The 25,525-nt window shown below is 40.7% G+C and overlaps 1 protein-coding gene across 1 annotated transcript; it reads left to right on the forward strand.

The window, feature by feature from the left end:
• The first annotated feature begins 1,464 nt into the window (after window positions 1-1,464).
• On the forward strand, window positions 1,465-23,740 carry AKIRIN2 (akirin 2). The gene is made up of 5 exons (XM_075597844.1): window positions 1,465-2,008; window positions 18,962-19,105; window positions 20,275-20,418; window positions 22,251-22,322; window positions 23,020-23,740. Exons 1-5 carry the CDS (start codon window positions 1,837-1,839, stop codon window positions 23,028-23,030), a joined length of 543 nt encoding a protein of 180 aa, XP_075453959.1. The 5' UTR covers window positions 1,465-1,836; the 3' UTR covers window positions 23,031-23,740.
• Window positions 23,741-25,525: the final 1,785 nt, after the last annotated feature.

Consider the following 25,525-nt stretch of genomic DNA (forward strand, 5'->3'; position numbering starts at 1 on the left):
AGGTGGCGAGTAGATTTTTTGGTTCGGCGAGTAGATTTTTGGGTGATTTGTCAACCACTGTATATATATATATATACCATACACATTTAAAGTTATGGTGGGTGAAAAAGGCGACAGAAAACCTCCACCGTTAGCATATAGCCAATAAAGAATATCACTTGTGAGCACATTCACATGTCTTATGCCTCGGGCATCCGTACTGAGGCGCGCTGCTGCTCGGCAGTGAGCCCCTGCAGCCGCAATGAGAGCGGCTTTAGTAGGGGCTCGCGCACGCTTCTGCAAGCATGCGGAAGCGTGTGTCTTATGAAAATTTAAAATTTTCGCGCTCATGGGAGCGCAGGGCCGGTCACGTGAGCGGTTCGCCCAATAAGGGCGAACCAGCTCCGTGACGTCACTGGCCCGCCCCCGACGGCGCGCTAACCAAGGTCAGGGAAAGCACCCGCTTTCCCTCCGCCTCAGCGAGCCTCCGCACGGGCTGAGTCACCATGGACTCAGCCTTAGACAGTTCTTAACATGTATATGGTAAACCTACCCAGCCTAGAAATATTTCAAAGCAAGTATAGACCAACCTCACACAGATGATACCCATCAAGATTGAAACATGTCTATGAGTGGTCTGTACTTGCTTTGCTAGTCCCATACTGTGCTTAAAAGCTGTGTGAACAGCGATGCATCAGATTAAATGGGCTCCATGTGAATGGATATTCCAGGCAAAAGGTGACACATTGTGTGCTCATTTGCATGTCATTTCCCAGAATCCCTTGCTGCAGTGGAAACACTGTATGCTAGGTGATAATGGTTGAAAGGCAGGGTTGCAGACCTGTCCAAGACATGTGAATGTGCTCACAAGTGAGCTATATCTATACAGTAGATATATATACATACATTTTAAGTTATTGTGGGTGAAAAAGGTGACAAAAAACCTCCACCGTTAGCATATAGCCAATAAAGAATGAAGAAACTTGTGAGCACATTCACGTTATACTGGCTTGGCAATTTGAAGCTTTGGACAGGCATCCACCACACATTATTTAAGTTATGTTGGGTAAAAAAAAAAGTGACAAAAAACCCTCCACAGTAAAGCATATAACCAAAAGAAATATTAGTGTGCTCATTTGCATGTCTACAACCCTGCCTTTATTCTAATATCTGCTGCTCAGGCTCAGCAGTTAATGCATTCCGGCTGTTTTCCCTGTGCTATGTGTAAAGATAGAAGCAGACAACCCCTGGATCACTCTTACAGTAAGTACTGTACATGGGGAGGACCTGCACGGGTTGCTGCCTTCAGGAATTCCATTTGCCCCACACAACTGGGATTTAAATTCGAATTCGGAAGTGCCTTTGCGGGTGCACTGCATGCCGGGAGATGTAGTCACTCGCTGCCACCCAGGACCATTACTAGAAGTGACGTGTGAAGGGCGGCGAGAACTACATTTCCCAGCAAGCACCTTGCCTTGCCCAGCGCCTGCCGGTGAGGTGAATGAATCAGTGGCGTTGTTATTAACGCCATATTGAAAGCAGAGAGTCACAGAGGAAAGCTCCGGGTAACGTACGGGCCGCCGTCACTACCTCCTCCCGCGGCATCCCTTGCCATCCTCCTCCGGGGAGGCATTTACTGGGCTGAGAGAGGCTGATAACTGCGCTTCGGACTCCCGGGGACCCGGCTGCGACGGAATTGAGATCCGGAGGCGGCGAAAAGGCGTAAAAAAACCCGCCCGAGGAGGGGCCGGTGATAAGCCGCAGTGTGAGGCCGCTGATACTACACGGGAAGTGCGAGCCGACCACCCCGGCTCGGGATCACTCACCCTCCCCACCCCTCGGGGCTAGTGCTCGGCCATGGCTTGCGGAGCTACCCTAAAAAGGACTATGGACTTCGACCCCCTGCTGAGCCCGTCGGCCTCCCCCAAAAGGAGGAGGTGCGCGCCGCTCTCCCCCGGGCCCTCCCCGCAGAAATACCTCCGCATGGAGCCCTCGCCCTTCGGGGAGGTGTCCTCCCGGCTCACCGCAGGTGGGGCCAATACCAGGGTTAACCGGCGGGGGGATGTTGGGGGCAGGGGGCGATCGATGGAGGGAGGAGGAGGGGGGGGGGGAAGAGGCGGCGGGGGTGTTCTTTGTTGCATATTGTGCGATTGGAGGCGTTGAGGGTGGGCAATCCTGGAAGGGGTATCAAATACTGGAGGGGGTATCAATGATAGAGGCAGTGTGGTAGTAATGGGAGGGGTGGCAGATGCATCATATCTGGGGACGAGAGGGGTTGATTATACTGTGCAGGGGCAACATTATGGGGTATGGGGCAGTTTGGTTGAAAAGGGCTCCCAAATTGATCTTCCATCTGCTTAGGGATTTATATTCACTTTCGCTATAATTCCCCCCCTGCTGGGGGATATATAATCTCTCCGATCCCTCTTCTGGGGGGGGGGGGGGTGGTGTTCTACCCCTTCACCCCCTTTCTTTCTGATCGGGACTCTAGTCGATATCCTCTGCCCCCCACCATTACCTCGCCCCCCCACCCCTCTATATTCTTAGCACCCCAGCTGTGTGAGGATCTCTATATTCTCACCCCTCCCATTATCTCTGCTAGGGATCTCTATCCCCCTCTGTATTCTCACCCCTCTACGCTTCCTCCCTAATGGGGTGGGGTCACTTGAATTCAGACCCCCCCCCCCCGATCCGTGGGCAACTGTGGGGACTTGTTCACTGTCATCGGTCTGTGGGCTGGCATTGAAATGTACCCCTCGCACCTTAGTTCCCTGCCCTCCCCTTGTCATTGTGCACGGTTGGCATGTGGTGATCCCAGTGGGGGAGGGGAATGTAATCAATCACTGATAAAAAGCCTGGACCGAGCTGAAGCAGTTTAACCCCTCGTGTGCAACTAACTGCCCAGCACTCGGCTGTCTATAGTGTTAGAAAAGGGGCATTTGATCCTTGGTCAGGGTGCCATTAAAGGTAGCTGTGCACTGCCAGGATGCACTGAGAGCAAAGGCGCTGTAAACACTATGTGGAGCTTTTAGATGCCAGTTTAAAAGGTTTTAATGTACTTCTGCCATGATTGCAGAAGGGGGTTGATCATTCATGGTTTTTGTCTAAAAAAAAAAAAAACTGGATTTGTTAGACAAATTAAATGAGTTCTCTACTCCCCTTCAGGCATCACTTTGCATTTCTAGATCACACATCTTCATTATATACCAGTGTTGTGGAACTGTGAATCTCTCGGTGTAATTCCCAGTTTCTTGGATAACCTAGTACAGTAGGATAGAACATATTTAAAACCATGTTTGACTAAAAGAGCAGACTGCCAATAATGAGTTTATAAATGAATCGAAGGGTGGTGTCAGTTTTATAATTCACATGACCCCATTCCCATAAAACTCTTGAGAGGGATAATTATAAAGTATTAACAAATCTGCATTTCATTCCTGCCAAATCACTCCACTATTTTTTTTATGTCGATCTCAAGAGAATATGTTATCCAAAATTGGTCATCAATTATAGTCTAAACCAGGTAATACTATTCCAAAAGCAGACTATTCCTTATAAAAGGTTCCAAACTAGCTACACGTGTATATATAATCGGGACTTCTAACAAAAAGTTGAATTCAAATAATATTGTATTTTAGTTTTCTGCAGTAGATTTTGCAGAGCTAGTATTTGTATTTCTAACAATGTATTACTATTCTGTATTTGCTGCTTCGTCGAAAATCGATAGAGGCAAAGGTGAAAGGCTCCTCCACTTTGACAGGATTCTAATTAGTCTTGAGTATGGGCCCTGTATATTGGAGCTGTTTGGGATCCATTGGATGGGGATATGACAAATGCCCAAACTTGTTTGCAAGTAGCATTCTTTTGGCCGTAAGAGGAATGCTAATGGATCACTAATCTTGTTTGCGACTTCCTTCTCCAGCAATGTCTGAAGTTTCTGGCAAGTTATGTATTCTATTTATTCCTGTGTACAATGATGCAACATAAAGCACAAGAGTAACCCACAGCTAAGGGAGGGATATATTTATACATATATACACACCTACTCTTTTCAAATTGGCGTGATTTTTAATAAGTATTCTGCTAATATTTGTCATGTCAGATACCCAATACATTTATATCAACTTGTTCACACTTCTCAATGCAGAGAGGAAATAGAAATACATTTATTCTGATACTTCAATTCTCCCCATGAGGGTTAATGCAGGAATCTTATGATCTAGAAACAAGTAATGTAGTCCTAAAATGTAGTGTATAATAGTTGCTACAGAAGCTTAGATGATACCCTTAACCATAGAAAATTGGTGGTTAGCGCACAGAATGTGAGTCTTTCAAAGACTTGCAGAAAAATGACATTTGAGGAAGTCATGTCATCTTATTAACTATTAGACAGCAACATTACAGGGACCACACTCATGTCCTGTTCATATTTATTTATTTATAAAATATTTTACCAGGAAGTAATACATTGAGAGTTACCTCTCGTTTTCAAGTATGTCCTGGGCATACCTGAAAACGAGATATATGGTGTATGGCCATCAACAGCAAGTGTCTGATTGCATCAATTGAAAAAATGTTTAGTTAATGGTTTGATGCAAAATTGTTACTCGGGTGCATGTGACATTGACATACATGAAGGGCAGGTAAAATATTTAGATGAATCCAATCTGCAGACTCATGCATATAAGGTAGAGTAACTAGATAGATGCAAAAGCTATTTCACATTGCATCCACTTTGCAATATTGTGCTGACCCCGATGTCTAGTATTGGAGCCATGAACAGGTGAGAAGTATAGTCAGTCTTTAGTACATTGGGAAAATCCAATAACAGTTAAGCAAGCAGTGCAGTTTGAGATTAGATTGTCTTTGCAAACTTTACAATTCTGTTCACCAGTTCTTCAATGTCTCTGCGTCTCCCGTACACGACACAAACCTGCTTTCACACTGCAGGCTGGGAATTGTGGAAGTTTAATACGCTTGCAGATTTTCACCATACTGTAAAAAAAAAAATCTACCGTAATCTTGTTTTTTCTAACCACCCCCCTGTTCCTCATTGATCTATTCTTAAACTGAATCCAAAACCTAAACTAAAATGGCTAAGTATCTTGATAACATTAATTTAATCCATTAGCAGCACAACTGGGCTTCAAAGAATCCTCTCTGAGAGGCTGAGTGAGACCCCTTGCATTCTGCATGGATACCGCAGTGATGCAAGGGAAGATAGAGTTCCCTGTTGAACATTCCTCTGCAGGCGGTGGGTCCTTTTTTAAAAAAATAATTAATATACAATCAAAACCGGCTAAGAATTTTGTGGAGAGAACTGCACCATTGAATCCTCACCAGGTTAAATTGGAATAGTCGGTGTCCCTGTGTAAGGCTAAGGCCCCGCTCCCAGAGTCAGCGCACCCGCACTGCTGACAGGCGGTGCGCTGAGATACACAGACCGCGATATGCGGTCTGTAGGGAGCGGGTGGTGGGCGGTTTGACAGGGAGGGGGGCGTGGCTTGAGCGGAGGGACCCGCTACTCTCCCCCCCCCCCCCTCCCTCCACGGACTCGAGCTGGAGCTTCGGTAAGTATTAAACACACACACACGCAGGCACTCATACATACACACACACACACACAGGCAGGCACTCACGCACTCATACACACACGCGCGCACACACAGGCAGGCACTCACGCACTCATACACACACACACACACACACACAGAGGCAGGCACTCGGGCACACACATACACAGACAGGCACGCACGCACACACACAGACACACACACAGAGAAAGGCACTCACCTGCTTTCACTCCACACTCCTCCCCGCTCCCCGAAGCCTCTCCTCCCGCAGCCTCCCCTCCCCATTGGCTCACAGCCTCACGCGTCAAAGCTAGAAAACACCATTCTCTGGTGTCTCCAGCGGCTGACGCGCGACAGCGTGTAGTCAGCTGTGCCGCCAGTGGGGACCGGCTCGCGAGGATTCCCCTGCTGGTGGGGAACTCGCTACATTGCCGCCCGCGCCAACGAGCGCAGCGGGACCGAGGCCTAAATCTCTCCCCCCCCCCCCCTCCTTATTTGATTTGCTTTGCCTCTTTGTTATAGAATTGAAGCAGGGTGTCTCCAGAGCTGAACCCCATTCATTTCCGCTCTGGGAACCCTCTGCTTCCCGAGATACTTATGGGGTGCAGGTATCTGTGGTGCTAAAAGCCCCAGGTAACGGTGGCCAATAGGAAGCCGCACAGGATGCCGTCACGGCTTCCTTTTGGGACATTTAAAACGCTGCCATTTCATCGGGCGCACAGTTCCTTGCCTGCAGAGATACTGGCACAGTTACAGAGGTAAGTATCTCTGGAAGCAGGGGTTTCCGGAGCTGAAATTAACAGGGTTCAGCTCTGGAAACCCACAAATGCAATCCTACAACAAAACCAAAAAAATCAAGCAACCAGTAGTGTTGCTTTAAAGGGGGTGACCTTTAGCAGGTTGAATTAACAAATATTTGTTTATAGGTGTAACTAACACCAGCTATATCTTTTTATTCTTACGTGGTTACTTATCTAAAACAATTTCCCCCATTTAAGGTTTCAATTAAATGTGAAGTGACAAATCACCGAATATACATCATGCTTTTGTGAGGGGTCATGCATTAACTGAGATGAATCCAGCAGCATATCAATCAGTACGTTGATCGGAAGTTAATCAGAGTTGCTGGAATATAACTGAAGCTGCAATCTGTTGCTAGACACAGATTTACATGGACTTTAGGCATAGAATAGGGCCACTTGATCAGTCTGGGGGTTTGAGGGATTTATATATGGCTCCCGAGAATCGCTGTCGCTCGCTCTATGGCCTGCCTCATAGATGTATGGCCTTTTGTTTGCACACATCGCGCAGAGTATGCACGCGGCCTAAGACCGTGTTTGTGATGGGATTTCAATTTCCGCAACCAAAGCCTACAAGGAAAATGGTTATATTCCATGTATCGTAGTTTAAGTTGGGTGACTTGCGTTCATGCTGTTGAAGTAAGTTTTAAATATGGATTGATGAGGCATTATCACAAATGTGTAAGATGCTTACATGATATGCAATAGGATGCAAATCCATTTCACTTTAAGGGGAGCTCTTACAACGAGAAACCTGCTTAGTTTGACCACATCCTGGATTTAAAGCATAACTCCCTTATACTTTGTAATGTAAAAAGCATGATGCCTGTGTGAGCAGCTGCGTTGAAGTTATTCCAATTTGTAGGCAATGAGGAGCCTACAGCCTTAAATACAAATTAGCGATCAGTGGTTGGTTTTGGTTTTATTTATTTTATTTTTTCAAGTTGTATTTAAAAAAAAAAAAAAAAAACTTATTTACTTTTCAGACAAACCCATTTTCCTTTTGGAATAAAACAATCTTAAGAGTACATCTGAACTTCCATAATTAATAAAATGAGGTGGTGAAGTAACGTTTTTGTTTTAGCACTGTATTGCAACTTAAATATCAAATGTTTAATTTCTGTCCCATAAAGCCAGTTTGTTACGTGGTTTTAACTGCTTTTGCATATCCGTTTTAGATTTCTCATCTAATTGAAAAAGTCCCGGAGCTTGATGAAGCCACTAACCCAAGAATTGTGGTGACAAAACTAAAGTAACAATATTTAGCAAACCTTTACTTACATTTTTTTTTTTTTTTTTTTTTTTAAAGGTGAAATCTCTGATCAAAAAACATCTTAAAAAATGAGCAATCTAATTGGCAGGCATAAGCTTAAAGGGATCCATGTTAGAAGTGATGCACGGGGTGCTCATTTGCATGTTATTGCCTAGTTCCTGGCTGCAGTGGCAGCTTTGTATTCTGTGTAATTATGGGGTTTTGTATGTTGTGTAATTACTGGGGGTAAGGTGGGTTTTGAGGACCTGTCTGAGATGTGTGGACTCATGAGTGTTTTATTGCTAAAGGGGATTAAGGAGGAGTAAATGAAAAACGGGTTCTTTGGCACTTTGTCTAAACACTGAGGGCATCTGTTCTCTGAGATTTACTTGGTGATTTCCTTAGTAACTAAAATACAATCGATTAATCTCTTAGCAGCAGGTTTCTGATTACAGTGGGTAGGCACGCACGGACCTAGTGTCATGTAGGGTGTATGCTGCAAAACTAGAACTGGCCTTGGCAGTTGGTGTGTTATCTTTTTGTCCCTCAGATTACCAAAAAAAAAACAATGATTTATATCGATCTATATTCTCAGATTTTACATTACATAAAGACATTGGTTTTATAGTATCTTTAGCTATTGATTACATTTATGGAGATGTCTCGGTTAAAAGGGTTATGAATCACATGTTTAGGGGATCCCTGGTTCTGGGGTTGTAAATTTAAAATATGGTCCTTTGTTTCTTCAGTAGCTCGTGACTCTTTTTTGAACCTGCACCTCTACATAGTTATAGTAGATGAGGTTGAAAAAAGACTTCCGTCCAAGTTCAACCTATGCTAAATTTAGACAACAGATACTTTATCATATCTATACTTATTGATCCAGAGGAAGGCAAACAAAACCCCAGAGTGTCATCATCCAATGATATCTCATAAGGGGAAAAATAAATTCCTTCCTGACTCCCAAGAATTGGCAAAACATACAGGACACCTGCAAGCTCATATTGAACCCCCAAAATAACCAAAAGGTGTAAATAAGCATATAGGTGTCACAGAGGAGTGCTACTGAGCTCAGTAGCACTCCTCTGTGACATATATATATATATATATATATATATATATATATATATATATATATATATATATATATGTTGTGATTATTTTGGGGGTTCAATATGAGCTTGCAGGTGTCCTGTATGTTTTACAAATCTTGTTCAGCTGGTCTTAGTTGACTGGAAGGTGGCTCTTCCTATCTTGTTGAAGCTCACCCCCTCCCACATTTAAATGGTTAAAAGCTTACTCCATAGCATCTCCCACTCTCAGGGGAACTTGCTTGCTTGCAGTATGATTGTGACAAATCTAATACAGAGTGCTTTTCCTGGTAATGTACAGGTTAATAAAAGCTTCAATCAGACTTAGAACTATGCAACTAATTTTGACAGATTTATTATAAATCATTCTTCCTGGTAATGCAAAGGTTAAGCATTTATATTAGTGTTAGGGACCTTTGAGATGTGGTCTGCCGTGTAGTGGCTCAGGGGCTTACAACACTTTGGCCAAAATGTTAAACTAAAAGACCATTTTATTTAATAGATATCTATACATATATATTTAGGCACTGTACCGTGTATAGGTTTCACTGGATGTGCACTGAGCTCTGTCTGTTTCATGTTGTGTCTCTGGTTTTAAATCCAAGAATTGGCAATCGGATTAATCCCTGATCAACATCCTTCCCATGTATACTTATTTGGTATATCCCTGTATACCTTTCCTATCCAAAAAGATGTCCAATCTTTTTTTGAACAAATCTATAGTATCTGCCATCACAGTCTCCATGGGTAATGAATTCCACATTTTAACTGCCCTTACTGTAAAGAACCTTTTCCTTTTGTTGCTGATCTCCTTTCCTCCAATCTTAAGGGATGCCCGAGTCCTTTGTACTGCCCGTGGGATGAATAGTTCTTTTGAAAGCTCCTTGTATTGTCCCGAATATATTTGTATATAGTTATCATATCCCCTCTTAGACGCCTCTTTTCTAATTTAGCTAGTCTCTCCAAGTTAGATTTTCCATACCCTTTATTAATATTAATTTGGTGGCTCTTCTCTTTACTCTCTCTAGTTCCATAATGTCTCTTCTTAGAATTAGTGCCCAAAATTGTACTCCATATTCAAGGTGTGGTCTTACTAATGCTTTGTAAAGGGACATAATTATGTTTACTTCCCTTCCATCCATTGCCCGTTTTGATGCAAGATAAGATCGTGTTTGCCTTTGCAGCTACTGCATGACTTTGGGCACTATTGCTAAGCCTGCTGTCTACAAGCACTCCTAAATCCTTCTCCATCAAGGATTCCCCCAATTTTATCCCCATTTAATGTGTAATTCGCCTTTTTATTCTTGCATCCCAAATGGATAACCTTACATTTATCTGTATTAAACATCATCTGCCATTTACCTGCCCACGTTTCCAGTCTCTCCAAGTCCTTCTGAAGAGAAATTACATCCTGCTCCGATTCTACTACCTTACACAATTTAGTATCATCAGCAAAGATGGAGACTTTGCCCTCGATGCCAACCTCAAGGTCATTAATAAACAAGTTAAAAAGCAGGGGTGCCGGTACCGATCCCAGAGGTACTCCACTCACAACTTTAGCCCAACCTGAAAAAGTTCTTTTTATCACAACATTTGTCCTTGCATCTCTGCTTGTGCTTTAGTCCCATTTCTTCACACCTTTTTCTTCTGCTGGCAGACCCCTTGCCGCACATGGCTGCTTCTAGTGAGACCACCTGTTTCTTATTACCAGAGACACTCATATATTTAATGCTACAAACTTTCTCTGAACCGCCAAGTCATCACAAGCAAAGGCCTTTTAGAAATTGACTAGTTTTCTGTGTTCAGCACTTGAAGCCCACCAAGAACTGTCTGGCTGTAAATGCAATGACCCTACATATTACTACATTTGGAAAACCAAGTAGATTAGTTTTATCAATTTTGTTCTAAAATCTGAGACGCTTTACGGACTTTGATGTAATGTAGAATCAAATCAAGTGTGGGGTTAGAACCACAAGGGGAGTACTGTGTATACTAGCAGGGGTGGCTGAATTTGGGAGTGTACAGTGTATTTATTTTTAATTCTGTGGTAATTAAGTAACTTTTTTTCTTGTGTGTGTTCTATGCACACTTCGGATCAGCTGTTCCAGGGAGCATACCCCTGTAGGAAGTGGGACCAGGTGGTCTCTTTGGAGTCTGATTGCTAATCTGAAGAGGCAATTTGTCAACATCCCTCAATATTGCAATCTTGAAAAGTGTTTAGTGCTCACTGAGTGTGCTCTGGCTGGGACCAGTGGTGCAGAGGGTGGAGCTGTCAATGAGGAACAGGTAGGTAGCTGGGGAAGAGGCAGGCCAGTTCTGAGCTGACCCATCCCAATAGATTTGCCAGATTGTGTGATGGGAGTGTCAGGGCAGGAAGGGCGAGGCTGGGGGAAACTGATAACTCTAGTAGCCAGGGGAATAGTTCGTCCAGCACAGAGATGGCTCAGGATACTCTGCGACCAAGAAAGGTTGTTGTGGTAGGGGCTCCATTATTAGGAAGGTATGTAGGGCAATCTGTTGCTGTGACCACATGAACCGAATGGGGGCTCGAGTTCAGCACATTGGATCGATAGAAAGATTGTTGGGAGGGGCTTGGCATGACCCGAGTTAGAGAAAGCTGGAGGGTCCTAAAAAAATATTTCGGGGATTTAGGCTGCAAGCTTAAGGCAATAACCTCCACGGTTTTTCTTAAATACTAGTGCCATGCGCTACCACAGGGAAGCAGTTGGAGATTAGGGAGGTTAATGAATGGTTAAAAGTGGTGAGGAAGGAGGGTTTGCCGTTTTTAGAGCACTAGGGCATCTCTTTCTGAGAGGTTCTATCTTTTATACTAGGGATGGATTGCACCTCAATGAAGGGGGATCTTCTGTGGTTGGAGGACATTTTAAATTGGGGAGGGGCAAGAAACAGACAATGAACTGAATAGATGGGGATGGGCAAATAGCAAGGGGTCATGGAGGTAGAATGGGGTGGGAGTTTGGCAAGCAAGGAGACACCCATATTAAATACAGCAAATACTATAAAACTTCTAAAGACTAAATCAAGGCAACAGCAGATAAAGGTAATCGTACAGACTGGAATAATCTTTAAAGCTATGCTTGCTAATGCAAGAATCCTGACAGATAAAATGGGGGAGTTTGAATTAATAGCTGCAAGGGAGCAGTATGATATCATAGGTATTACTGAAACCTGGTGGGATAAACTCAGGACCAAGCAAATAGAAGAGAAGGGGGAGTATGGTTCTTTCTATATGAAACCGGATCTAAAACCTATTGTAATGTTTATGAAGGGAATAATGAAAAATGTAGAGATACCTCGTGGATAGAAATTAGCAGTGGAAGCAGAAGGATAAAGAAAATGTTTGTAGGGATGTACTATATATAAACCACCAAATATCTGTGAGATTGAGGAAGCCACAATACTTTGCAAATGGAGAGCATCAAAACTAGGTCATGTCTGCATAATAGATGATTTTAATTATACAGACATAGACTGGGGCAATGAGGTTAGCATTACAACGAACAGGGTTTTGGGGGGTGCTTAAAGACAATCCACATTATTGAGGGGCAATACTGGATTTGGCAATATCAAAGTAGTAATAACAAATATTCAAATCCGGGAACATTTGGGAAACTGATCATAAACTATCTCATTTGAAATAAATGCTCAAAAACCATATTACATGGGTTCAATAATGACTTAAAATTTTAGGCAGATTTTAATAAACGGAGGAATATTCTACAAGGAATAAATGAAGATGGTTTTGCAGTGATAAATAGGCAGTCTTAAATGTGCTTTTCTAACAATTTTTTTTTTATCAGTGTATATACCCTTGGGTTATATAAAAGAAACAAATCTAAACAAATGTGGCTAAATAAACAGATAGCAGAGGAAATGGAGTCGGGCATTTATATTCTTAGTCAGAAGGGATGGAGGCATCATATCAGAATTATGGGGAATATAACAAAAGTTGCAAACAGGCAATAGAATTAGAAAACAATTGAAAATAAAAAAAGATTGCAATAGAAAGATCAACCCTAAAAAGTTATTTTAGTACCTTAATAACCAAATTAGAAAATGCACTATAGGACCCTTCAGTGTGAGATGGGCAGGTAAATAATTAGTGATGAGCAAAAAGCAGAGGGATTAAATTCTTTGCCTCTGTATTTACCACGGAATAATCATAAATTTAACGTAAATCATAATCATAAATTTAACGTAAATAAGGCACCTGGCCCTGGGGCCATACATCCAAGAGTTCTTAAGGAGCCAAGTTCAGTAATGGCCAAAGCATTACATTTAATATTCAAGGACGCCATTTCAATGGCTACGTACCACAAGATTGGCGTAAAGCAGACATGGTGCCTATATTTAAAAGGGGAGCTAGATCACAACCAGAACTTGTAAGCCTGACATCAATAGTGGGGAAACTTCTTGAAGGTTTAGTACAGGATTCAGGAATACCTAATAGAAAACAAAATTATTAGTAATAGTCAGCATGGATTTATGAAGGATTGGTCATGCTAAACTAACCTTATTTGTTTCTTTGAGGAGGTAAGTAGAAATTTAGACCAGGGTAATGCAGTTGATGTGGTCTACTTACATTTTGCAAAGGCTTTTGATACCGTTCCACGCGAAGTTAGTGTACAAAATAAAGCAAATTGTACTCGGTAAAAATATTTGCACCTGGATTGAAAACTGGTTGAAGCATGGACACAAGTTGTTCTAAATGGAATTTTTTCAGGGTGGGCTAAAGTGAGTGGACTACCTCGGATCGGTACTGGGGCTATTGCTTAACTTGTTTGTTAATGACCTTGAGAGCAAAGTCTCCATCCTTGCTAATGACCCTGTATTGTGTAATTTCTCTCAAGAAGGAACTGGATAGATTGGAACCTTGAGCAGGTAAATGGCAGATGAGGCTTAATGCAGATACATGTAAAGTTATGCATTTGTGAAGCAAGAATAAACATGCAATATACTAATACTAATTAAATGGGTTCAATTTGAAGAATCCTTGATGGAGAAAGATTTAGGAGTGCTTGTAGACAGCAGGCTTGGCAATAGTGCCTAATGTCATGCAGTAGCTGCAAAGGCAAACACAATCTTATCTTGCATTAAACAGGGAATGGATGGAAGGGAATTAAACAATGATGCCCCTTTTATAAAGCATTATTAAGACCACACCTTGAATATGGAGTACAATTTTGGGCACCACTCCATAGAATATACATTCTAGAACTAGAAAAGGTGCAGAGAAGAGCCATCAAATAAAGGGGATGGTTAATCTGATTTGAGATGCTAGCTAAATGTAGTTTTGTTTACATTAGAAAATAGGGGATATAACTATATACAAATATTTGGGGACAATACAATAAGCTTTCAAAAGACCTGTTTATACAGAACAAATTAAAGGTTGGAGAAAAGGAGATTTTACCAGCCACAAAGGAAAGGGTTCTTTACAGTAAGGACAGTAAACATTTGGAATTCATTGCCCATGGAGACTGTTGGCATAGTTTTAGAAAGTAACGGTATACAGGGAAGTCAACATGGGCAGGATCCAGGGAGATGATTTGCCAATATTTGGAGTCAGAAAGGGGCTCATTTTTGCCCCTAATGAGCTATCGGTGGATATTTCACTGGGCTTTTTTGTTTGCTTTTCTCTATCAATATACTGTAAGTACATACTATATGTACTGTACATACTTTATCCTATATGTGTACTTAATCTAAATTGAACATAGGTTGAACTTGATGGACGTATGTTTTTTGTTTGTTTTTTTTTTTTTCTCCAACCACATCTATGACTACGATATAAATTGAACAAGTTAGGTTTAAAATGTTAGAATGAGATAATTGGGATTTGGGAAAGTTAGATTAATTTTGTTCTAATGGAATCACTGCATTGAAGGGGTTGGAAGAGGTTGTATGCTAATTTTAGTTTTCTTCACCTTGATGTCAAGTTGAATAGGTTTTATACTTCTCTGCCCATAACACATTAGGTAAACACAATGGGGCAAGTTTACAAAGTGTTCCAGTACAACAGTTTCAGACCTATTTGTTCTCTCCAACTTTCCAGTTTGTAATTTAAGAGTGTATCTCTTAATTTTCTGGTAAATCATTATGGTGTCGTCGTTAACCAAAGACTGGTGTATCAGTAGTGCCTGCAAATGAGGAATGGTTGTTCCCATTGTAATCTTTGTATGGTTATGAATGTAAGGAGTACATTGTAGCTCAGCAATCTTCAGTGATATTCATTCACATCTGAAATATTTTCCTGATCCTTTTTAACAATGAAGAAATAAATACTATGTTCAAAGTTAGTTTATCCTGGTACCAGATGTGAGATTTTGCTCATTTTGCCTTGAGTCAGAAGTACGTATGTTTTTTTTAAATTATTATCCAAGCTGTATTTGGTGGAACTAGATATCTTTAATTATAAATTGGTCTCGGGCAGAGAATTGCATATAAGAAGACCTAGTGGTTGAGATGTAACTTATATTTTGCAGAACCGCTGTCATATTTTGTGGTTTACACCGCTGTAAAGAATAGCTTATTTTCACAATATAGCTGACTTCTCATTTAACTTCCTGTCATTTTGTTTAATTTTTTTCTCGTGTTTAAACATTGCAACACAGATGATGGAAAATGAAGGATTGCAGTTACTGAAATGGATGAATGGCAAAAAATGGGTTTTATGGGGGAAAATCTATCTCTTAGCTAAATTACATTCGTCCAAAAAAATATATATATCCATCTCTTGTTTTCAAAATGTAATCTGATTTTTCTTCACACCCCTGTCATATCAGAACTGACTGGAAAGATACGTGCCCAGGTGCAAGAGAAGTGAATTCAAATTCCCAGGTCTTAATATAGTGCTTACAAGTATTTGCATTGTGTTACTTTCCAGTGATTCATAGGGACACAATGACATTCCTAAGGAATAGACCTTCATATTAACATCTTAATAGTTTTATAGATTTTTATTTTTGTAAACCCTTTTTAGTGGCCATTTGTTTCATCCGAAGTTTGCGTGTCTCTGCTCCAGAAGACTGCCTTCGGATGCAGAGGAACCCTACATCAGACTACTGGGGGTTGGGTACCGTTAATGTGTTTATGAACAGGTTGTGCTTGTTTCACTTGGAATTCATGTAATGTTGGACCAACGCTATGTAAATTTGTGCATGGCCAGGAAATCATTTTTTTTTTTTTTTTTTTAAATCTTTGTAGACTTTCCATTATAAATATGGACTGATGCTTATCCTGGTAATGGGCATAGAGGCGCAATGTGTCAAGTTAATTTTCAACATGGGAAAATATTTCCCCTGAAGAAAAACTTGCTGCAACAGAGACTATTAGACCTACTTGGACCAAATTGCTAACTTTGCCAAGTTTGCCATTGGATTCAGCTGTTGGTAAAATATATATTTTTATGTTTTTTGCCTACTTCTCATTAGCTAATTTAAAACGGATAAAGTTATATGCCTTTGTGTTTTTAGAAAATGTGCTGTTTCCCCTAAACGGTGAATGTTGAGCGTTCTGCTTCTCCAGTTACAGTAGCTCAATTTCCATAGTACATACCCTCTACCAATTAGTCCGAACTTGCACTTAGCTGAGTGAAACCTTTCTAAAAACTGAGAGATAATGGGGAAAGACAGGGTTGCCGACATGCAAATGCACCACAAGTGGTATTTTTAGATACCATGCGGTGGAGGTTGTGTTTTTTTTTGTTTTGTTTTTAATTGTTTGGTTAAACCCACTACCAACTTCACTTTGCAAAGCCATTGACCTCACACTGATGAGATCCAAAAGATTGAAATAGCTGTCTGAGTAGGGTTACTGGCTATGCATTTTTTTAAACCAGTCTGTGCTGAAAAGCTGTGTAATGCTGCAGGCTTAAGCTTATAGGGGGGTCCATATTAAAATGGATGAGCAGTAAAATGACACACTGCTCATTTGCGTGTCGTTACCCAGAATCCGTGGCTGCAGTAGAAGCACTGTTTTCTAAGTGATAATGGTGAAATACATGGTTGCAGACCTATCTGAGACATGCAAATGGACCACAAGTGGTGTGTTTATTTACTCTGCTTAAGGCACAATCCAAGTGGGCTGTTTTTTTTTTTTGTTTTTTGTTTTTTTCCTTTACAGAGGATTGGAGCTAATCCCCATTAATTTCAGCTCTAGGGATCCCTTGCTTCCAGAGATACTTGTCTCCATAGGGGGTGCCGGTATCTACTGCAAGTTTAAAGCTCGTGTCACAGGGGCCAATAGGAAGCCACACCGGATGACATCATGGCTTACTATTGCCCGCAGGGTGCGGGAGCTTTGCAAAGCGGCCATTACGTGAATCCCAGCTAGCTAGCCGGAGTGGCTACCAGCACCTGCACAGGGTTTAGCTCTGCAGACACCCTTTTTCAATCCTATGTTTAAAAAAAAAAATGTAAAAAATCAAAAGGCAAAAAACCTACAGCTTGGATTGCTGCTTTAAATTGACTCCTTAAATTCATGTGACACCATGTTTGACTTGCTTGACTTCTGTGATATCAACAGAAATGAGGTTCAATGTCATGAAGAAGTGCTGGAGATTTTCTGGAGAAATGAACCTTCCTTTCTCTGGCTGGGCTTGGAGGGAAAGTCATTATAAGAAGTGGTGCTAAAAACAACCACAATTTACATTGATTTTTTGCAAGTAAAAATACCACTTGTGAGCACATTCACATCTCGCAGGTCTGCAACCCTGCTTTTCACCATTATCTCCTAGCATTCAGTGCTTCCACTGCAGTCATGGATTCTGGGTAAGGACATGCAAATGAGCAAACGGTGTCACCTTTTTGCTTTTATATTCATTTTAACATGGAGCCCTAACCTTATGCCTGCCGTATATTGATTTCTGACCCTGAAAACTACTGGTTATTAGAAAATGAAGTATTTAATTGCAAGAAATATGAGAAATAATCATTCCTGTTATTTTGTGCAAACTGGGACTGTAAATCTTTAAAGCAGTGGTCCAAGCTGTGTTTTTCTGTGTGCTCCCCCTCTGTTTAATATGTGCATCAATACAATCCACACTAAGTAATTAGCTAAGATGCCAATCGATCTGCTCTCCTGTGATCGATCGGCTGAGATTTGGCTCTTGGTCACTAAATGGCTCAGTGCAGCAGAAGACGACCAAAGATGCTAAGTTCTGTGGGAAAGATCATGTGACCAGACAGTCTCTAGATAAAATTGGTGCACTGCTAGAGAGAGGGCAGGGCTCAAAAAGGGGTGTGCCAGAGCCTGTTTCAGAAGAGGAAGGGGATGTGACTTTGTAAATGGTTGCTACATTATAATACATTAAAAATGTAATTGAGTTGTAGCATTTTTTTTTGTTTAAAAAAAAGTATTTTCTCATAGTACAGAACTGATTTATTTAAAAAAAAAAAAGGCTATTGCTTGGTCTGCAGCTTTAATTCAGTATGGAATTGCGGTATATCAGGCAGAACTTGTTTTGTTTTTTTAAAGCAGGGGAATCTGGAGCTAACCCCATTAATTTGAGCTCGGCGACCCCCTGCTTCCAGACATGCGTACTTCCATAGTGAGTACCACCGGTAGCTTCTCCAGGGTTCCCATGATGGCTGATTTTCAAAGCTTGCGGGCCAATAGGAGACCGTGATGTCTTCTGTGTGCTTTTCTACTGACCCATGTGACGCAGGAGTTACAAAAAGCAGAGCTACCTGCACCCCCTTTTTGGAAGCAAGCATCTCTGGAAGCAGGGGGTCCCTGGAGCTGAAATTAACGGGTTCAGCTCCGGAGACCCCATGCTTCAATCCTGTATACAAAAAGGAGGCAGCTTGGATTGCTGATTTTAAGTATACTTCTCCCCCCCCCCCCCCCCCCCCCACAGGTTCTGATGTTATAATTGCACTTGCAAAGGATATGTTTGTTACGAAACGCATTTCTTCTTTACTGTTCAAGTTGGTTATTAACTTTTGAGTGCACCCATCTAATTTTAGAAGTTACAAGTCTCCTGGGGTTTTTTTTTTTTCATTGTAAAGTTACTAGACAAATGATTAAAGCTGGTTGACTTTATCTCGTAAATAAAATGTCCTCTCGGGGCATCGAAAGATTCAAGTGCTACATCTTACTGTTTTTGAAAACAGATTAAACTCCTAAGAATTTAACTTTTCTGCTACGGGGGCCAGAATAAACCTAGACTGTATGGACTGTGAATGAGATTTGTTTTTTTTTTTGTTGTAAGATTGACACTTTGGATGTTTTTTTTCTTTTCAGAACAAATCCTTTACAACATAAAGCAAGAGTATAAACGCATGCAAAAGCGAAGACATTTAGAAAACCACTTCCAGCCAACAGACCCCTGCTGTTCCACTGGGGGACATCCACACGCTTTCCTCACCTCTGGGCCAACCTTACCTGGTGAGTAGGCTTTGTTACATGCTTTCCTTGCGTAAACCAGCATTACTGGTGACTGTTAGAGATTGCCTTCCATCTTTTTTTTTTTTTTTTTTTTTTTTTTTAAGCAGGGGGTTTCTTAGCTGATTAATTTCTGCTCTGGGGTCCCCCGCTACACAAGATACTTGCCTTTGTAGGGGGTGCCTGTAGCAGCTCCAGCTGGTCTTGGTTAGGCTATCAAAATGGCTTAAACTCCTGCGCTGTCTCTGCTGGCCTACGTGACTGGGACATTTAAAACCTGCGGAGCTGCTACGGCACCCCCTACGGAGGTACGTATCTCCAGGAGAAGGGGTCCCTGGAGCTGAAATGAACGTACCAGAGAGCCCCTGCTTCCCACATAGGAGAGAGCATATGCTTCTTTAAAGCGGCATTTCACTCAAAAAAATGCCCTTAATGAATAGCAACTATTTACACAGTCGCATCACTTCCTCTTTTGAAATAGGCAGCTCTATTGGATGCCCTGGGAAGCAGAATCTTCGCCGATCAATCACGGGGGATAACGGATCGATCAGCAGTTTATATAATTGCATTGCCATAGATGTATACTGCTAAAATGTATTTTTTGTTTTGTTTTGAGGAAATACCCCTATAATTAGTCTGTGGCTAGTAGCGGAGTACACATTCTACACTTGTTTGGGTTCTTTGACCTTCACTTATCTGCCGTTGGTGCACTGAATGAACCTTTAAACAATCCATTTCAACATCCATTGAACTTTACATGAAGCACATTTACCATGGACACTAGATCTCAAACACAAGCCTCTTTAAAGCAATGTATGGCATTCACACACTTTTTTTTTTTTTTTTTTTTCTTCCTTTCCTTTTTTAAACATTTGTATAGAAGTGCTTTGTAGGTGTTTATTGATATTGGCAATGTACAATATTCACAAAAGATCAAGAAGTATTTCATTATGTATTTTGCAATAAGGACTGTAGGTATATAATTTAAAAAAAACTTTCCACTTTATAAGTCCTGTTTGCTTTCACAGTAAGTTTATGCTATTGCTAACACTGCTGTTGAGGTAGTTGTAGTTGCTGAAAGTTGACATTGAGTGGTTGCTGTTTATTAATTTCCACAATGTCCTTAAATGTAAATGTTGTAGAAGTTTTAATTGTACCCTTTCTGCATGAAGGGACGTCCTCTGCATCACCGTTAAGAAAGGAACAACCACTGTTTACTCTAAGGCAAGTTGGAATGATTTGTGAGCGTCTCCTTAAAGAACGTGAAGATAAAGTTCGTGAAGAATATGAAGAAATTTTGACCACAAAACTTGCAGGTATTACCTTTACTTGGCAATAACTCTGGGGGGGAGGGGGTGTCTACTGTTTGGATAGCAACTATTGTATTCAACATTAAAGCAGCAGTTTAAGCAATATCCTACGTGTTTTTTTGGGTTTTTTAAATCAGTTCTGTACTATGAGAAAATACTTGTAGCATTTACAAAAAAAAAAAAGAATGTTTTAAATGTAGCAGCATTTCCAAAGTGACAGCCCCCGTCCCCTTCTGACAGGCTCTGGCTCTTGAGCCCGCCCTCTCTAGCAGTGAACCAATTGTATCTAGTAACTGCCCAGCCAATCATATTCCAGAACTACATTTCCCATAATGCTAAATTAAATAACCCCGAGCAAAGTGATTACATGAGAACGGATCGCTCTGCAGCTTAGCTAATCACTTGTCAGTGTGCAGATTGTATTGATGCACATATTGAATGGGCTATATATAGTTTTTTTTTTTTGTTGTTTGTTTTTTACTGCAGCTTTAAAGGCCTATAACATAGGGAAGCTGGAGATAAAATAGTAATGCATACACAATATTTTTTTGTCATTGTTGATATTTGGAATTCAAGCTTTCTTGCGGTTTCTTGAGACATGGGGATTGTCATAGCCTTGGGGGGGGGGGGGGGGAGAAGTGCTTGGGTTAACATGGGACACGATGGATGCATGGGAAATTGGCCTTTCAATGGATTGCATATGATCCCTACAAATGTGAATTAAAAAGTCTGCTAATTTACTCAACCAGGCCAATTTAACATGTATGCCAGACTTGTAATTGGGTATTGTTCCCACACAGGCTGTGTGGTGTAGTCCAAGTCTGGCGTACATTTTAAGTTGGTCTGGTTTTGTAAATTAGCAGACTTTTTGTTATTATTGTGTTAAGTTTCAGAGCATTTAGGACATTTATTAACATGGTGTTACGTCTTGATGGGTTAAAAAAAATGGATTTTTTTTTATTGGGTGAAAAGCCGGGGGTGTCTGGAGGTGAACCACATTTAATTTCAGCTCCGGGGACCCCCTGCTTCCTGATAGTTGCTTCAAAAGGGGTTGCCGCTCCTGCTGTGCATGGAAAATGCCTGTTTTAGAGGTCCCACGGTCCAATAGGAAGCATGCGCGACCTTTAAAGCTGCAGTTCAAGCTCCCGTTTTATTTTTTTATTTTTTTACTTCAATAGTTTCATGTGGGCAATCTCTACTTACCTAAAGAACTGCTTAGCTGCCGGTCAATTCGTTCTGTGTATTGATCAGCAAAGTTTGGTGCCATCTTTAGATCTGGGGAATGTAAATGGTTGCTATAGGAACAAACATGCTTGTTAAAATAGAATACAAGAAAATTTGTCTTTCAGAGTTTATTTATTTATTTATTTTTAAACAGAAAATGCTAAAAGTATTTTTTCTTACTACAGAACTGATTTATTATTAAAAAAAAAAAAAACACATGCAGGATATTGCTTGAACTGCAGCTTTAAAAAGATATGAGATACCGGAAGCCCCTTGAGAGTTAAGTATCTCAAGGCTCAGTTGGTCCCCTGAAATTAATGTGGTTCAGCTCCGAAGACCCCCTGCTTCAAACCTAGGTGGAATGTTTTGTTTTTTTTCTTAAAGGTATAGCTTATTTACGTTTGCCTGCACATTAATCACTCAATTCAGTGGGTCGCTCTAAAGTTACTCCTAAAAATGTTGGTCTATTTTGTGGAATTGCATCTTGCAATTCTTTCTGAATGCCATCTGGGTAAATGTTCACTACTGGAAGCGTTCCTCATGTTCTTTGCAGCTTACAGGAAAGTATCGAGCGAGACTAGTATTTAACCAACTAATACATTGTTGTTTTTTAGAACAATATGATGCTTTTGTGAAGTTCACGCATGATCAGATAATGCGACGATATGGAGAGCAGCCTGCTAGTTGTAAGTATATGCACTCTGCTTGCAGTAATTGCTTTTTTTTGTATATCCTTGCATCCACTATCCTGCTTTTCAAACAACCATACGCAGCTTAAACAAAACAATGTTTTTAAGACCCAGTCCATTTGAATGTTTTCAGTACTGACGACACAAAAATAAGTTGTGGAAAGCAGACTGCAAAGGGTCTTATTCAAAGTGGGTGGTAGCCAATATCGCACTTCAACGCATTTCCATTAAATGGTCTATAAGGCCCAAAACCTCAAGAACTCGGCTGATCTAAATGGGTTGCATGGAATGCAACTTTAAACTGGGTTCTTGTGTACCTCAAGTCCTCAAGGGCCACCAAAAGGTCATGTTTTGAGGATATACATGCTTCGACACAGGTGGTTGTCTTTGACTGAGCCACCTATGCTGATGCAGGGATATCTTGAAAACATGACCTGTTGGTGGCCCTCGGACATGAGTTGTCCACTACTGCTCTAACACCTAGTCGTTAGAAGCTTGATTGAGCTGCCCTTTTAGAGACCCAGATCTTCTAGAATGCTGATAATGCTTGAAGCGAGACTCCCAAACACTATCCTCCTACATGTTAGTGTGTCGGGGGGCTCTTGAAGGCATAGGTTAAAAAAAAAAATTGATATACTGTTTTTCTCCGTTAAAGATTACTGACTTTATTTTTTTGTTTTTTTTTTCCCTGCAGATGTTTCATGAATTATTCCCTTCCTTCCTGAGCTGCCGTTTTCCCCTTAATTGCTGCAAGATATCCTAGTTATAAAAAAAAAAAAAAAAAAAAAAAAATTGCAGCAATGCCATAATCCCCTTCCCTGTGAACACAGGTTATTTCAAGCTTTTGTCAGTGGCAACCACTCTTATGCAGCAACTGGTTTTTGGAGTGCTCCCTGATGTCCGTGCCACCTGGATGTGGATCTTCGCTACCTGTATTAATATACCAGTGGCCTCATTTGCTGTATCATTGAAATTTGGCTTTTGTTAATGTTTAAAAATGGAAAGGATTAAAGCTGGTGTTCAAGAACATGCCCTTTGCTTGTTGTGTAAATAAGACAAATTAGAATGGCAAACCCTTTTTTGACCGTTTTCGGTGAGGTTTTAATAACTGCACTACATCAACAAAAAAACAGTATCCACCAACATGAAGGTGGAATATTTCCTGGGACAATTTTAAAGTGATATTCCACAGTTTTGATTGGGACAAATAAATGAGGGTATGTCTGTATTAAAGGACTTTGGGGGAGGGAGCGGGGAGTAAGAATGGATTTATATGATTTCTTGTTTTGTAGTTTTTATTTATTCTATCAGTCTTTAACAACTGTTTAATGCATTTTTTTCCCGTCTATCATTGTTTAACTGCCTTGTAGTACTGGAATTTAGTTGGAAAATAAAAAACAAACAAAAAACCCTAATTTTGTTTTTGTCATACTGTTATGTGCTTGTAAAGTAGATGACTAAAATACTTGTATTTTTCCTACATTTGCTATGGCTAGGTGTATTCATCTGTGTGGAGTAGGTAGATGGGATGAATTCTCAATTGGAAGATACAAAGGACCATATTACAATATTACAGGGCAAAATGTTTGGAGCATCAATACTATTGAGGGGATTTAATACTCTTAGAACTTGGCTCGATTAATTGCAACCTTACCTGCAAATTTGTAATATGTCCAGCCTCAACATCACATGTTCAGACACAGGATACTTGTAGATACTATTGAAGCCCTTGGGTTGCAAGTCGGGTACAAACTAGATATATATTTTTTTTATCCCTGCCAAAAGTTAATCCATCATATTGCATTCCTTACATTAAATCTCCAACTGAATCACACTACATGTTGTGGGAACTTTGTGATGGGGTGAATTTGTGCATTCCTTTGGAATGTGCTTAATTTTTTTTTTTCCCTGTGAAGTCAAAAGGCTTGAAGGCTTTTATACGTGTTATAAACATTGCACAACAGCAATAGTTGTCAACTCTAAAATGCAATAAGGCAAGTGTTTGAGTGCATTTACATTTGAATGCAGTTCGGTTCTCCATAAAATATATGGTCTTGTCATGGTTCGAAAATGTATTTGGCAGCTTTAATTAAAAAGTTTTAACTAAAAGCAGCTTCTAATCTGAGCCAAATGGGATTATTTAATTAAAAGGGCACCCGCAGAAAAATATAGCTATTTTTAGATGACATGTTTGCAGAAAAGTTAATGAATTATCCAATTTTTCACATGCAAGGCTGAACAATGTGAAACTATTCAGGAAGCTTGGCAATAGACAAATTAAACTGGATAGGTTTTTAATTTAAAGACTTTTACAATACGTATTAAACATGCCATAACTACAGACTTGGAGGGGTTTTTTTTTGTTTGTTTAATTTCACGTTTGGGAAAAGACTTGATTCCTAACAATTCAAGGGCACTTGGGCAATTTCCAATGTATCTTAACGTAGTACATATTGGAATGGTACAATACAGAATGCTTTAACGGTTTTCAGCCGAATGTGACCTCTTTCTGCAATGATGGCACGTGAGGTAGAACGGATACCGCAGGTTTTTTGGGCGAGGAGAACGTTGTTAATGCTAACAATAAACTAGATCGTTGTTGCAAAAGTCAGAGCATTCCCTTATGGCAGCTGGAACTCCATACTATTCAGACTTGTTAGGAGTATGACAGGTTTGGTGCTAGGGGTGACTTTTTAGTACCGGAAGACCAGAGTACCTAACTGACTTGACACTCAAGGACTCGCTGGAGCTGATTTTAAGATATATCTATAATCTATTCTGCATGCAATTGTATAGAAAAAAAAATGATCCTTAAACTGAAAAATTGAGATGACAGTGAAGGTATTTTCCACCTCCAATATAATGCATTCATTGGCATCTATCCGTGATGTTAGAACAGTACTAGATATGGAATAAGTAAGGAACCGACACTCAGGGGTGATGTTTGTCTAGTGGCCTCAATTAGGGTTGGAACACCATTAGTGGTAGGAAAGTATCGGACTATAGCCAGCTAGCTACAATTTCAAAGTTGGGGCTGGATTCATGTGCTCGAGTCAAGCGGACCTTCACTGCTTTTTGCCTCCTAGACATTGCTGGAATTATGCAAGCTGACCAATTAAATAATTTAATGGGACCTGAGGCTACATGCCTTATTGGTTGGGAATACTCTGGCGAGTAACAGTGCAGTAACGGCAGTGATA

The sequence above is a fragment of the Ascaphus truei genome, chromosome 4 (assembly GCF_040206685.1).
Source record: "Ascaphus truei isolate aAscTru1 chromosome 4, aAscTru1.hap1, whole genome shotgun sequence".
In the NCBI taxonomy this organism is placed as follows: Eukaryota; Metazoa; Chordata; class Amphibia; order Anura; family Ascaphidae; genus Ascaphus; species Ascaphus truei.

Bases quoted from the DNA above. Each gene is read 5' to 3' on its own strand.
- AKIRIN2 (XM_075597844.1), top strand. From the start codon at position 1,837: ATGGCTTGCGGAGCTACCCTAAAAAGGACTATGGACTTCGACCCCCTG. The intron at 2,009-18,961 runs GTGGGGCCAATA...TTTTCTTTTCAG, and splicing joins GTCCTCCCGGCTCACCGCAG to AACAAATCCTTTACAACATA. The intron at 19,106-20,274 runs GTGAGTAGGCTT...TTCTGCATGAAG, and splicing joins CTCTGGGCCAACCTTACCTG to GGACGTCCTCTGCATCACCG.